General features: G+C 47.2%; 1 protein-coding gene across 1 annotated transcript; it reads left to right on the top strand.

Moving 5' to 3' along the window:
• Positions 1-323: 323 nt before the first annotated feature.
• Positions 324-12924, top strand: VIM (vimentin). The gene is made up of 9 exons (XM_002717420.5): positions 324-5180; positions 5828-5888; positions 8784-8879; positions 8967-9128; positions 9924-10049; positions 10550-10770; positions 11182-11225; positions 11617-11702; positions 12561-12924. Exons 1-9 carry the CDS (start codon positions 4618-4620, stop codon positions 12600-12602), a joined length of 1401 nt encoding a protein of 466 aa, XP_002717466.1. The 5' UTR covers positions 324-4617; the 3' UTR covers positions 12603-12924.
• Positions 12925-13678: the final 754 nt, after the last annotated feature.

The raw sequence follows: 13678 nt of genomic DNA on the forward strand, positions 1-13678 counted from the left end.
CTTTTGAGTTCACCAACTCTGATCATATTTAGACAAGGTCGTAGTCAAAGTGGAAGTTCTCTCCTCCCTTCAGAGAAAGGTACCTCCTTCTTTGATGACCTGTTCTTTTCACTGGAATCTCACTCGCAGAGATCTTTCATTTAGGAAGTTTTTAAGAAAAAGGAATTACAGCCCAAAGACAGATGCATTTGTAAGCTGGAAGAATGGAAGCCAATCGCAGACAGCAATCTAACAGACGAGTGGACACAGGAAGCAAGGGGACATGTACTCACTGGAACTGAGCAATCCAAGAGTAGGGAAGTGGCAATGATGATTACTTTGCTGGGATGTTCCAAAGAGACAGGAAAGTTGGAAAGAGAAGCTGCTGTGGTTGGTGGGGTTTAGGGCGTGAGATAAGCTAAGACCAATTTTGGGTGTGATGCCTCTGAAGAGACAGAGCAGAATCTGGGTGACAATGATGAACTCACAAAGTATGGACTTGGAGCGCAGGTAGAAAGGAATCTCCCTGCTGATCTAATATGAATCATTGACACAACCTAACATAAAACATGACATTCTCTGTGTCTGCCAATGTACTCCGAGGGAAATTGCTCCTACGCCAAAGGATCTTTGCTAATTTCAGTCCCCTCAGTTCCAGGGACACAGTTGGTCCCTAAATAGTGTTTATGAATTGAATGCCTGATAGTATGAAAAATTTCAACACCAATCAAAGATAAATGACAAGTATATATTGGACTCAGAAAAGAGCCTCAATTTAAATTCTTGTCATCTCCTTCCACACCCCACTAGCTCTACAACAGGAGAAAACTGTGAGCTTGAGCCTTAGACCCCAAATTTGTGAACTGGAGAACCAAGTCTACATTGCAGGCTGCTGCAAGAGCATTAACTTAAATTAAATGCATGCACAATGCTTGCCATTCCGTAGACATAAAAATTAATGCACTTAGGGTATTGTTCATTAGTATCTTTATTATTGTGCCATTTAGGTTTTGCAACAGTTTTCACCCTCTCACTTCATCTACCTTCTTGCTTTCAACACTTCACCCAGACAGTCCTGCTGTGGCATAGCCACCATTCCCAAAGCCTCCACAGGCCACTAAGCTCCTGTGCACACGGCTGGCTGGGCTGTCAGTTCACATCAACCAGTCCAACTGACATCGCCAGAGCTTGCAAATTCCAAAATCACTGCTAGAACTCCAAATGTAGTCGTGTTTATGCCTGGCCTACAAATCATACCACCGTGTCCTTATTCATGCACCACTTGCATCATGCAATGTTTAAACCAGATTCATGATCCAGCACTCAAAAATACTTCTCAGATTTTTCTGGCAAAAAAAAAAAATACAAAAATTGAGAAATCTATGTCTGTGTACAGGTTGCTTTCAAAAGTTAACTAAGACCATAGATAATAGAGACAGCAGGATACATTATCAAGCTCAAGGATGTGAGTTCAGACATAACGAATCCTAACTGATGACTTCTTATTGAGGCATAGGGCTAGGCATGGATATGTTATCTCAGTGTGAATTCTTTCCAAAGTCTCCCGCATTCTACATGAGTGAGTGAAAGTGTTTCTGTAACTCTCATCTTTCAGCATTCTGCAGTCTACCTCCAATTATGGCGATTTCTCACAGGGAGGACAAATTGGGTACTGCACATGTGTATAGGTGTGTGTATATATCAGGGTGCCTAAAAATATTTGTGGAAAATAGAATTAAAAATCAGTTTATATTGGGGCAAAAAACTTGAAATTATGCACACAAAGAGTCTTCAGAATGTTCACAGGAAATGTACCTAGTGAAAAAATTTGCATGGATTTCAACATTTTCTGCACAAAAATAAACTTACCTTTTAATTCCACTTTCTGTGAACTTTCTGAAGTATCTTTGGTACTATATATATGTATATATATATATATATGCTTGACATATATTATATATAATTACATATACTACATGGGATATATAAATCTAACAGCTGTGGCCATACCCCCAGGCTTACCATAGCCCTGAGACTACAGAATGGTGACAGGCTAGAAAGAAGTAGCACCCCTAGAGGATGAAGAGGATGAAAGCCTGCCCCAGAACCACCACTGCCCTGCGGAATGTGCTGTGGGTGCAGGCGGGGCCCGTGGCCACACCACACCACAGCCTTGCCCTCATTTTCCATAGTGAGTCAGTCATCAAGTGGCCCCTGACCGCGCCACCGCATTGCACTGGGATCAGCATTTCACGCAGGGGGAAGGTCCAGCCTCTCCTCTCCCCAAAGGGAGGTGACTTGCCATTCAAAGGGTTGCAGGCAAACTTACAATGGTGACATTTGCTGAGCAGTGGCTTGAATAAAGGGCCCTCAGAAAGGCAAGACCTTAACGTGGAACATAGGCTAGTCCCAGGAATGCCCCTCAGCCTCCAGTGAATAAGGGAACAAAGGACAGCCACAGCAGGAGAGCTGGCCTTAGAGGGTCCTGTGGCAGGTCCTTGGCAGTGCCATTCACCAGGACTCACTGAGATGAGGTAAACTAAACATTGCTCAAAGAGGTTTGTACAAAAAAGGCTATGCTACACCCTTCAATTGCCACCACATGCTTTTTCTTAAATGCCAGGTGATTTCCAGTACCCGGTCCCCACCCAAAGAGGGTGCAGGAATCTGTTTCCTGTACAATCAATTTACAGAGGTTCTGCAGTTCACCGGTTCGGTACTCCCTAAGTATTCCAGATACTCCGACACCTGTGGTTCTTCAATTGCTGCTTCATCAAAAGAACACTGGCTTGCCTGTCCCTCCATCTCGTGTGTGTGTGTGTGTGTGTGTGTGTGAGAGAGAGAGAGAGAGAGAGACGACTCAATTCCACGTAACTAACAGTGAAACAATAGCCTCTGAGTTCAGCGGTTTCCCCAGAGAGGTTAAAGCGGCTACATCGGAACATTCCCTCCGTGTCCTGATCTCCAAGTTTTTTTTTGTCCTCTAGACAAAAGGCTTCCCCAGCTCCAAGTCCAATCCCACGAATTCCTCTGGAAAACAGGACCTGAGACATTTCCCGAACAATGCACTGGAACCCTGCACTATGCATCGCTAAAATTAACACATACATTCGGTCATTTGAGTTGTATAATTGCCTTTCACTTGAACTCACGAGTCAAAGTGGAGTTTTTAAGCAGCGCCTAATTAATTCTTTCATTGGCTCCCACGTCACCTATAACGACTTCCACCCGCAGAAAAACTGGTGAGCACTGAATTCGGTTGTGCAACTACGGACTCGAGTTTCCTCTTTCACCCAGAACTTCGAGATCCTGTTCAGAGTCGGGTGTGGCCTCACAGTAGGGGCGGGGGGAGGAAGGGGGCGGACGAAAGGAGCCCGGGCGGGCGAGGGCGGCAGGGAACCGTGCAAAGCCAGGTCTTCAACCAGCGCCTTCAAGAGCGCCCAGACCCATGCCTGGTGACGCTCCAAGGGCTGCAGAAGTTTCTCACGAGCGAGAAGTTCGCAGCCTGGGAGCAAAGCCAGACTTCGGCGAGTTCTGAAAAACTTAGGGGCGCTCTTGTGCCCCCAGCCCGGGCCGCACACATCAAAGCGGAGGCCCAGCTCCAAATCAGTGGAGATTGGAGCGATAAGTGCGCGCGGGGCCCGCGGAAACTTGAGTCAAGCTCGTCTAACGGTTTCCCCTGAACCGCTAGGTGCCCTACCCCTCGGCGGGGTGCTGTGAGTCACCGCCCGTGACTCAGCGACCCCACCCTTCTCCCCTGGGCTTCCCTCGGCCGCCGCCTCGCAGCTCGGCCGTCCCAAGCTGGACTGAGCCCCTGAGTCCCTGGACGAGACCGGGCCGGAGCCCCCTAAAGAGGACACACTGAGAAGCGTCGCGCGCAGAGGAGCCCGCCCTTGCAAACAGGCGGTGCCCGAGGCTGCGCGAAGCCCCGCGCTGCGTCTCTGGCTGTGTGCGCCCCCACCCCGCGCTCCAATCTCGGGCGCTCTTTGTCTCTTTCTCCTCCGCGCCTGGCGATCTGCTGGATCCCTTACTCCCCCTGTTCATGCCCCTTGCCCGCAGGTCTCCCCATCCAGAGGCTCCCAAACCGCAGCAATCCAGGCGCCACGCACCGCTCCCGCCCGCGCGCCTCCTCCCACGCCCCCTGGGCCGGGTGCCCGGGACCCTTTTGGTCCAGATCCAAGCGGATCCCCACACCCACCACGGCGCAACCCCGCCTTCATTAACATCCTGGGATGAAAAAGAGTTCCGGCCATCCTGAGGAAAGCCCCAGAAAGTCTCAGCGTAGCCCAGCCCAGCCCACGAAGTAACGGGACGTGGCCCAGGCCAGAGCCTCAGACTGGGAAGGCTCCAGGGCGCCCCCGCCCCAAGCCCCGGCCCACCCTTCCCACTTCTCGCCGGGTCCCCATTGGCTGGCGCTCACGGCGGCTAGGATGGCAGTGGGAGGGGACCCTCTTTCCTAACCGGGTTATAAAAACAGCGCCCTCGACGGGGTCCCGTCCTCTGCCACTCTCGCTCCGAGGTCCCCGCGCCAGAGACGCAGCAGCGCTTCCACCGCCCACACCCACCGCGCCCTCGCTCTCTTCTCGGAGCCCGTCCGCGCCGCCGCAGCCGCCCAGCCCACCACCGCCCTTTGCAGCCATGTCCACTAGGTCCGTGTCCTCGTCCTCCTACCGCAGGATGTTCGGCGGCCCGGGCACCGCCAGCCGGCCGAGCTCCAGCCGGAGCTACGTGACCACGTCCACCCGCACCTACAGCCTGGGCAGCGCGCTGCGCCCCACCAACAGCCGCAGCCTCTTCTCCTCGGGGTCGGGGACCGCGTACGTCACGCGCTCCTCGGCGGGGCGCCTGCGGAGCAGTGTGCCCGGCGTGCGGCTGCTGCAGGACTCGGTGGATTTCTCCCTGGCCGACGCCATCAACACCGAGTTCAGGAACACCCGCACCAACGAGAAGGTGGAGCTGCAGGAGCTGAATGACCGCTTCGCCAACTACATCGACAAGGTGCGCTTCCTGGAACAGCAGAACAAGATCCTTCTGGCCGAGCTCGAGCAACTCAAGGGCCAGGGCAAGTCCCGCCTGGGGGACCTCTACGAGGAGGAGATGCGGGAGCTGCGCCGGCAGGTGGACCAGCTCACCAACGACAAGGCCCGCGTCGAGGTGGAGCGCGACAACCTGGCCGAAGACATCATGCGGCTCCGGGAGAAGTAAGGCTTGCGGGGCCCCGGGAGGGAGCTGGGACCGGGCCCCCCCGAGAGGGCTGCCACGCCCTTGGGGCGTTGGCCGGGGCGGCTGCAGCCTAGGGGACTGCAGGGGCGCGGCAATGTGGCTGCGGCGGCGCAGCCCCGCCCTGAACCCGAGCCGTGCGGTTAGCATTTCCCTTACCCATAACCCAAGTAGGTCCGTTTCAAGTTAAGAGATTTCTTAAAACGACCGCTTTGTGCGTGCTCGAAGGCCCTTGGGCACGACCGAAGCGACGGGCCCAAACTTTCAGAAAGTTTCCCGGCCCCTGCTGGCACGCTGCCAGTCCCCAGGCGGGAGGAGGAGGGGGAGGCTGCGGAGGAAGCAAGACAAAGGGATGGCCGAGGGTCCCCAGGGGCGGGGCGGCGGCTGCCACTGGCATCGCCTTTCCACGCCGGGCCGCCCCAGGTCCCGCGAAAACCCGCCGGGGAGAGTGGTGCCGAAGGCTGCGGTCGCTCGTCTGCTGCCCGCTGGGGTGGCGCCGTGGCTCGTGGCTCGCGGCTCGCGGCTCGGGACTCGCGACTCGCGGTCGGGCGACGTGGTGGCTGGGTGTGGCCGCCCCGCCCCCGGCGGTTTCCCGGTTCCTCTTTGGCTGACGAGCAATTGTTTTCAGGTTGCAGGAGGAGATGCTGCAGAGAGAGGAAGCCGAGAGCACCCTGCAGTCTTTCAGACAGGTTTGTGGACTCCCTCCCCCCCCCCCCCCAAGGCGGCCTCAGGGCCACACCCAGCCACCCCGCCGGCCCGCTCTCAAAGTTTCTAACTTTTCAGTCTATAAGCGCAAAACTTCACATCTGTGCGCAAAGCCCCCTAGCGGCGGCAAGACCACGGCTTAGAGCCTCTCAGTAAAAAAAACCCTTGAATGATTTCCTTAGTTGCTTAGGACATAAAGTCTTTTATACTTTTTTGTTTTGTTTTGTTTCAACAGTTATTTTCCCCCCAAGACATATTTTTTCATATCATTTTTGCAACACATTAACATTCGGATTGCGAACAGTTACAGTTTGGCTTAGATTCTGGTTTGCTAAAGCCAAGCTGGTTGACTTTTTACAAGGCCACAAAAAGCGCAGTTAGGCCCTGTGGCTTCCAATGTAAAATGTGTTGGAGGATGAGACGCTGGCATGCAGCCAGTAGGCTGCTTCCCTGCTCTGCAAGTCTATTGTGGCGTTCAAGTTAGGTGGAAGTTATCACTAGGCACAGCCATCTGCGCGCTCAGCTGAAGGGTGTTAGTGGTTCCCATGGGCTTCACCAGGAATGTAGATACAGACGTGCTGGCAAATGTGGTGGCCCTAGACAGACATAATAGGAGTCTTTGTGTTCCCAGAACAGCTTTGCTGCAGGCTACATTCTCATTGAGAATGTAGTGATGTAAGCACAGTTCTCATTGGACAGAAGTATTTGCCAACATCAGCTACCTACTCTCTGGCCCAGACTTGGGAAGGCTGCGATGTGAAACCTTGCACACGCTACAGTCATTCTTTGTGTTTTGAAAGACCTGTATGGGGGTCTTTGACACTATCTCCATCAACAAAAATAACTGCAGAGTGTTTTTTTTTTTTTTTTTTTTTGGCTCTAAAGTTAGATGGACTTAAAGGAATTTTAACTTACAATTGGAATCCTAAAACAGGAAGATCCCCATCATGGCTTGGTTCTCTGGAACATTCACTGGGGTTGGCTACCAAACACACTCAGGTGAACAGTCTAGGATAACATTTTGAAGATTTGCCTCATTAATCGAAACACAGCAATGTGTGGTTGCTGCCTCTGATCACTGTTCCTGATTTTTACCCCCATAACATGATATAATAGATCCCCCGTTGAGGAAAAAAATAAGGGAAAAAATCCTCATTCTCTTCAATGATATAAGAAGTAAAATATCTATATTTTCCTGTGCTTAACAAGAAGCAAAAACACTAATTTTTTCCAAGTTGGGTCTTTTTATTATCACTCACTCCTTATTCACTTTTGCATGATGGTTTTAGAAGTGTCTCAACATTTTAAGACTAGAAAACTGTAAACTGGACCCCAAATGTAGTTGCTTATAAGAGAAGGGGTATAAGGACCTAACTTAGCACATTCCCTTGAGTGGAAATGAAATCCTAACTGCAAGATCACACATTTTTAATTGGAATGTAGAAGGAGAGCAAGAGCTGCAAAGATTCTTACATGCAAGCATTTGACCATTCTGAAACAGGTTAAGGAACTGAATCAACACCGGGCAAGTACAAAGACGGACACGCCCTTAAAGGACAAGTCAGGGAGTTTCAGAATAGTCCACCAGAGAAAGCAAAGCGAATATAGTTCAAATTTCTATTCCTTAATTGCCTAAACTGCACCTTTGTGAAGGCACACCCTGAATTCAGCATTGGGTGGCTACTTGGTATAAATCTAGCCTTGCAATTAACCATGTAGTTGCTTTGAAGAAAGAAAAAGAACTTACAGATATGCCAAAACTTTTTAAAAATTAATTAATTTGAGAGACAGGGAGGGAGAGGGAGAGAATTCCCATCCCTTAGTTCACTCCCCAAATCCCCTGAATGGCCAGGGCTGGCCCTGGCTGACGCTGGGAGCTGGGAACTCATTTCAGGGTTTCCACACGAGCAGCAGGAACCCACTTATTCTGCACCATTACTGCTGCCTCCCATTAGCAGCAAACTGGAGTCAAGAGCCAGTGGCGAGTGTTCAGCCCAGCGAGTTTTCAGCCCAGCCACTCTGATATGGGACACGGGACACAGGGCGGGCAGAGTGGACAGTGAGAGAGAGAGAGAAAGAGTCAGAGAGAAAGGTCTTCCTTTTGCCATTGGTTCATCCTCCAATGGCCGCCGCCGCCGGCGCCGGCGCATCGTGCTGATCCGATGGCAGGAGCCAGGTGCTTTTCCTGGTCTCCCATGCGGGTGCAGGGCCCAAGCACTTAGGCCATCCTCCACTGCATTCCCTGGTCCCAGCAGAGAGCTGGCCTGGAAGAGGAGCAACAGGGACAGAATCTGGCGCCCCCAACCGGGACTAGAACCCGGTGTGCCGGCGCCGCTAGGCGAAGGATTAGCCTAGTGAGCCACGGCGCCAGCCATGGACGGGCATCTTAACTGCTCAGCCAAGCACTTACTTGCCCTGTGCTGAAACTTCTTCTCTACATGTACTCTTATGGACATGAAATTGTAGAGTCCAATTTACTTCTATTATCATGTTATTGCAAGAAATTACAAAAAAAAGTTTTGAAAATGCTATGGCATTGATTTTCTAGATTAAAAAAATAATAAAGCCTTACTGGCAAAATATGGGCTCAGTAATAATAGAGTGCAGCTTACAATGTTGGCATACATTTATCTATTTTAAATTGGCTATTAGGCACCATGAGTACAGCACAGTGGGTCCAAATTCAAACTCAAAAAGCATACAACATAGCATAGTACTAAGTGACTTGTAAACTTATTTGAGGATCATGAAATTTATCAACCATGTTTTCCACAGTAAGGAGACCAGACGGGATATGTATGGTTAATTTCAAAAGAATGAGTGAGCTAAACCTACGCATCAGCGTCCCCCATGCCCTGTCTTTTCTCTTTTGAAAACAGGACGTTGACAATGCTTCTTTGGCACGTCTTGACCTTGAACGTAAAGTGGAATCCTTGCAGGAAGAGATTGCCTTTTTGAAGAAACTGCACGATGAGGTAAGCGGAGCAGCCTTTAGAGAGTCAGTGAGGGCAGAGCTGCTGTCGGAGCTGGCACGGCTGACCTCCCGTCTGTCCTTTTCTCAGGAAATCCAGGAGCTGCAGGCCCAGATCCAGGAACAGCATGTCCAGATCGACGTGGATGTCTCCAAGCCTGACCTCACAGCTGCCCTGCGTGACGTACGTCAGCAGTACGAAAGTGTGGCTGCCAAGAACCTCCAGGAGGCAGAAGAATGGTACAAGTCCAAGGTATGCAATGAGGCAGTGTGGTCAGAACAAAAGAAAAGTATTTTTTCGATCTGGAAATACTGCACCTGCCGGTAATTCCTAGATAGATTTTAGCTCCAATCAAAAGTTGGCTTTCGGCCGGCGCCGCGGCTCACTAGGCTAATCCTCCACCTTGCGGCGCCGGCACACCGGGTTCTAGTCCCGGTCGGGGCGCCGGATTCTGTCCCGGTTGCCCCTCTTCCAGGCCAGCCCTCTGCTGTGGCCAGGGAGTGCAGTGGAGGATGGCCCAGGTGCTTGGGCCCTGCACCCCATGGGAGACCAGGAAAAGCACCTGGCTCCTGGCTCCTGCCATCGGATCAGCGCAGCGAGCCGGCCGCAGCGTGCCGACCGCGGCAGCCATTGGAGGGTGAACCAACGGCAAAAGGAAGACCTTTCTCCCTGTCTCTCTCTCTCACTGTCCACTCTGCCTGTCAAAAAAAATAAATAAATAAATAAATAAAAATAAAAAAAAAAAGAAAAAAAAAAGTTGGCTTTCACTTATTCAAATTTTGTTGCTGCGGCCTCCCTACTGCTCACATCACTTCCTGTAGTCTAGCAGCTTCCCTTTCTGCTAATCTTCCTCCACCTACTTCAAAGAAAACCTCAAAACTTTGCACTTGACCTTCACCATTTTTAAAAAAGTACAAATGAATTCTGTTTGAAACTGTCAGCATCAGCATTCCACTGCTCTTTCTCTGCTTTAAGTGTAGACAGTGGGGCAGAATGGTGTGATCTCTTGAATGTGGGCAGTCTACATTACTGATGTCTTTCCAACAGTTTGCTGACCTCTCTGAGGCTGCCAACCGGAACAACGATGCCCTGCGCCAGGCAAAGCAGGAGTCAAATGAGTACCGCAGACAGGTGCAGTCCCTCACCTGCGAAGTGGATGCGCTTAAAGGAACTGTGAGTACCACACGACAATGCAAGAGTGAAAAGAATGAGCTCGGGCCCATTCTACTGACCAAACTAACAGTGATATCTGAAACAAAATTTTAAATGAAAAAAATATGACACACCAAAGAAAATGAGTTATCAAGAAAGACTCAAAAAGCAGTAGATGGAGATCTTGAAGGTTTTAGCTTACATTTAGGGGAACTTCAAAAGTTTCATGGAAAATAGAATTAAAAGGTAAGTGTTTCCTTTTTTGGGGGTGAGTTTTTGATGCATAAACTTTTGAAATCCATGCATGGTTTTTCATAATACACATTTTCCATGAACTTTTGAAGACCACTCTTATATCATTAATTCTAGTAGAGGGATATGGTACTTAATATTCTCCATCTAAGATTACAGTGGTCACCATTTGCCACTTCAGAAAAACATGGCAAATGATCTGTACATGGTTCTGGAAATAGCCGGATTTTTCTAGGAAATAACATTGAAGCCTTTCTCACCTCCTCCAGAACGAGTCCCTGGAACGCCAGATGCGTGAAATGGAAGAGAACTTTGCTGTTGAAGCTGCTAATTACCAAGACACTATTGGCCGCCTGCAGGATGAGATTCAGAACATGAAGGAAGAAATGGCTCGCCACCTTCGCGAGTACCAAGACCTGCTCAATGTCAAGATGGCTCTGGACATTGAGATCGCCACCTACAGGAAGCTGCTGGAAGGCGAAGAGAGCAGGTACGGAGCGCAGACTTTTGGATGCGTGAATTAAAAGTTGCCATTGGAAAGACAGTTTTGCTGTTCTCTTCTATACATTATCTCATGTTGTCTTTCCAACAATTCTTCAAGGTAGCTCCTTTCCATTTTGTATAGATGAGGCTCAGGGAGAGCAACTCGCCCTAGTCAGTCAGTAGCACAGCTAGGACTTGAACCCACAACTCTATCAAGGCCTATACTTTTCCAGCTCATGCCCCTATGGAGTAAAATGTTTTAACTACAAAAGTAGCCCAATCCTGGATAAATGCATCTGCAACAGATTTCTAACTTCTACATTACAAGAGTAAATTTTCGATAAAAAGCAGTATATAACTTTGTTCCTTGTTGAAGTTTTTGCAACAAGTTTACTATTTCTCTTCATTTTTTTTGTAGGATTTCTCTGCCTCTTCCAAACTTTTCTTCTCTGAACCTGAGGGGTAAGCATTTTATTTCATTTTATGAAAAATTTCAGCAGCTTGTAACCCATTCTATTTATGGTAAAGCACTCATTTGTTTAATCATACCTGGGAAATGCTACACAAGAGAAAATGCTAAAAAAAATCCTTGACTTTCAAACCCAAATTTTTTCTTGCATTCTGTGCTTCAGATTAAATGTAAACTCCATTTTATTTTTTCCTGATGGAGTCACAGTGAAGTATTATCTTACCCTGATACTAACTCAGTGTTAGGTACTGGGTTTTCAAATAGACAGTAACCTTTGGAATTGTTTTGGGAGTAGCACTTTAAACAATTGTAAAAAGAAGTAATTCTTTGAGTTAAATGGGTACTTGTTCTGTAATTTCATTTTTGGCCTATTTCTTTCTTCAGAAACTAATCTGGAATCACTCCCTCTGGTTGACACCCACTCAAAAAGGACACTTCTGATTAAGACAGTTGAGACCAGAGATGGACAGGTTGGTATCTTTTAAATAAAAAATGGATAAATTCAGACAGGCTTTGATATCCTTTTAAGTCAATAAATCTGCATATCAGATACAGCAAGCTAATTTGAGGGGTTCTGGTTTCTCTTCTGTCTTTTTTTTTTTTTTTTTTTAAAGCAGACTACTTCTTCCAGCTAATTAGACAACTAATTATTTGGCTCTCAGATATGAAGGTGGAATAGCAATCTTCTTGCTGCACTCACTCCCAAATTAGTGATTTGCAATGGCATGTCATCTGAAATGGGATGAAAGTTCATTCTGTTACTCCCTAGACAAGCTTCACTCGACTACCCCAACATAAGAAGCATTTTGATCCTGGACATACAGCCTTCTACTGTCTGTCTCCCAGGCACTCTTAAATCCATCTACACAGTATAAGGATGTGCCATCTGACCAATTAGTATTTTGTTACCTCTCCATGCCAGGAAAGAGATGATTGTAATTTATTGCGATCTTTGTGAAATCTTGTCTTGCATGTAGATTTGAAATGTACTTGGTATACATTTTGATGTCTTTATAGCTTATAAACATGACTACATAGGATTATTGTAGCATCTGTCATAAATATTAGCTTTTGATAAATTTTTCTTTTTATAAATCACATTCCATTGAATATTTACTTTGCCTGCAGGTGAATAGTGTCTTGCACATGTCTCCTGCCGCCCCCTACACCACTCCCCAGATGTAACCCTGGCTATGTAACCTTCTAGCTTGCACAATAAATTCAACAGGATTAGTAGGATTTTCCTTGCCATCACTAATGGGATAATTAAATCTTCAGCATGTAGTATATACTTGATTTGAATTTTGTTTTTTTTTTTTTTTTAACAGGTTATCAACGAAACTTCTCAGCATCACGATGACCTTGAGTGAAAATCAAGCACATCCTGTGCAGCCATGTATTACCAGCAAGACTAAAAAAAAAGAAATGCATATCTTAAAGAAACAGCTTTCAAGTGCCTTTCTGCAGTTTTTCAGGAGCGCAAGATAGATTTGTAATAGGAATAAGCTCTAGTTCTTAACAACAGACACTCCAAAAAGATTTAGAAAAAAGTTTACAACATGATCTAGTTTACGAAGAAGTCTTGTGCTGGAATACTTTTTAAAAAGTATTTTTGAATACCATCAAAACTGCTTTTTTCCAGCAAGTACCTGATCAACTTGTTTCTGCTTCAATAAATCTTTGGAAAAACTCTTTTGTTGTTTTACTCATTTGATACTATCTGAACAGTTCTCTATTTGGCCTTATTGGTTAATTTGCCACTAACATGATGTTTAGATTAACTTAGTAAATTCAGCTGATCTATGCTTGAGGTATAGTTTTTAATTTGTTCATTTCAGATACAGCTTACTTCTAATCAAATATTATTTTTAAAATTCACAAAAGGATGCTGTATAATAACTTATACCAAAATGATGATAGGTTCTTTCAGAACATGAATTCAGAATGGTTCTTGTCCACATACAATTTCAGTTCTAGCAAATAGACTTCTTGAAATTAAAAAAAATTAAAACTTTATTCTTAGTATGTGTAGCATTAAGTAGCACAAATTCCACTATGAAAGTTACATTCTAGAGCCCTGCCAAGACGTAGGCTTTCCACCTTCCTCAGAAAGGTGCAGAGATACGGGACAAAATCAGCAAGTCACAATGTAGGAAACTCACTGCCTGCTTGTGTGTGTATATTTCTATATCTAAGTGATATCCACACCTCAATCTACATAAATTGCTTTAAAATATGTATTTTTCTGAAAGGCAGATTGACAGAAGGAGAGATAGTGAGCTGCTATTCACTGGTTTATACCAATGTAACAGCTATAACAGCTGAGACTTGTCCAGGCTAAAGCCAGGGGTCTGTAACTCCACCTGGCTCTCGCTTGTTGGTGATAGCGATCCAAGTACTTGGGCCATCATCTGCCCTCCTAGGTTCATTAACAGGAAGCTGAACT

This window comes from Oryctolagus cuniculus, chromosome 13, assembly GCF_964237555.1.
Source record: "Oryctolagus cuniculus chromosome 13, mOryCun1.1, whole genome shotgun sequence".
Taxonomy (NCBI): Eukaryota; Metazoa; Chordata; class Mammalia; order Lagomorpha; family Leporidae; genus Oryctolagus; species Oryctolagus cuniculus.

Excerpts from the sequence above, each read along its gene's own strand:
- VIM (XM_002717420.5), top strand. The coding sequence starts at position 4,618 with ATGTCCACTAGGTCCGTGTCCTCGTCCTCCTACCGCAGGATGTTCGGC. Across the intron at positions 5,889-8,783 it reads CCCTGCAGTCTTTCAGACAG|GACGTTGACAATGCTTCTTT; the intron begins GTTTGTGGACTC and ends TTTTGAAAACAG. Across the intron at positions 11,703-12,560 it reads TTGAGACCAGAGATGGACAG|GTTATCAACGAAACTTCTCA; the intron begins GTTGGTATCTTT and ends TTTTTTTAACAG.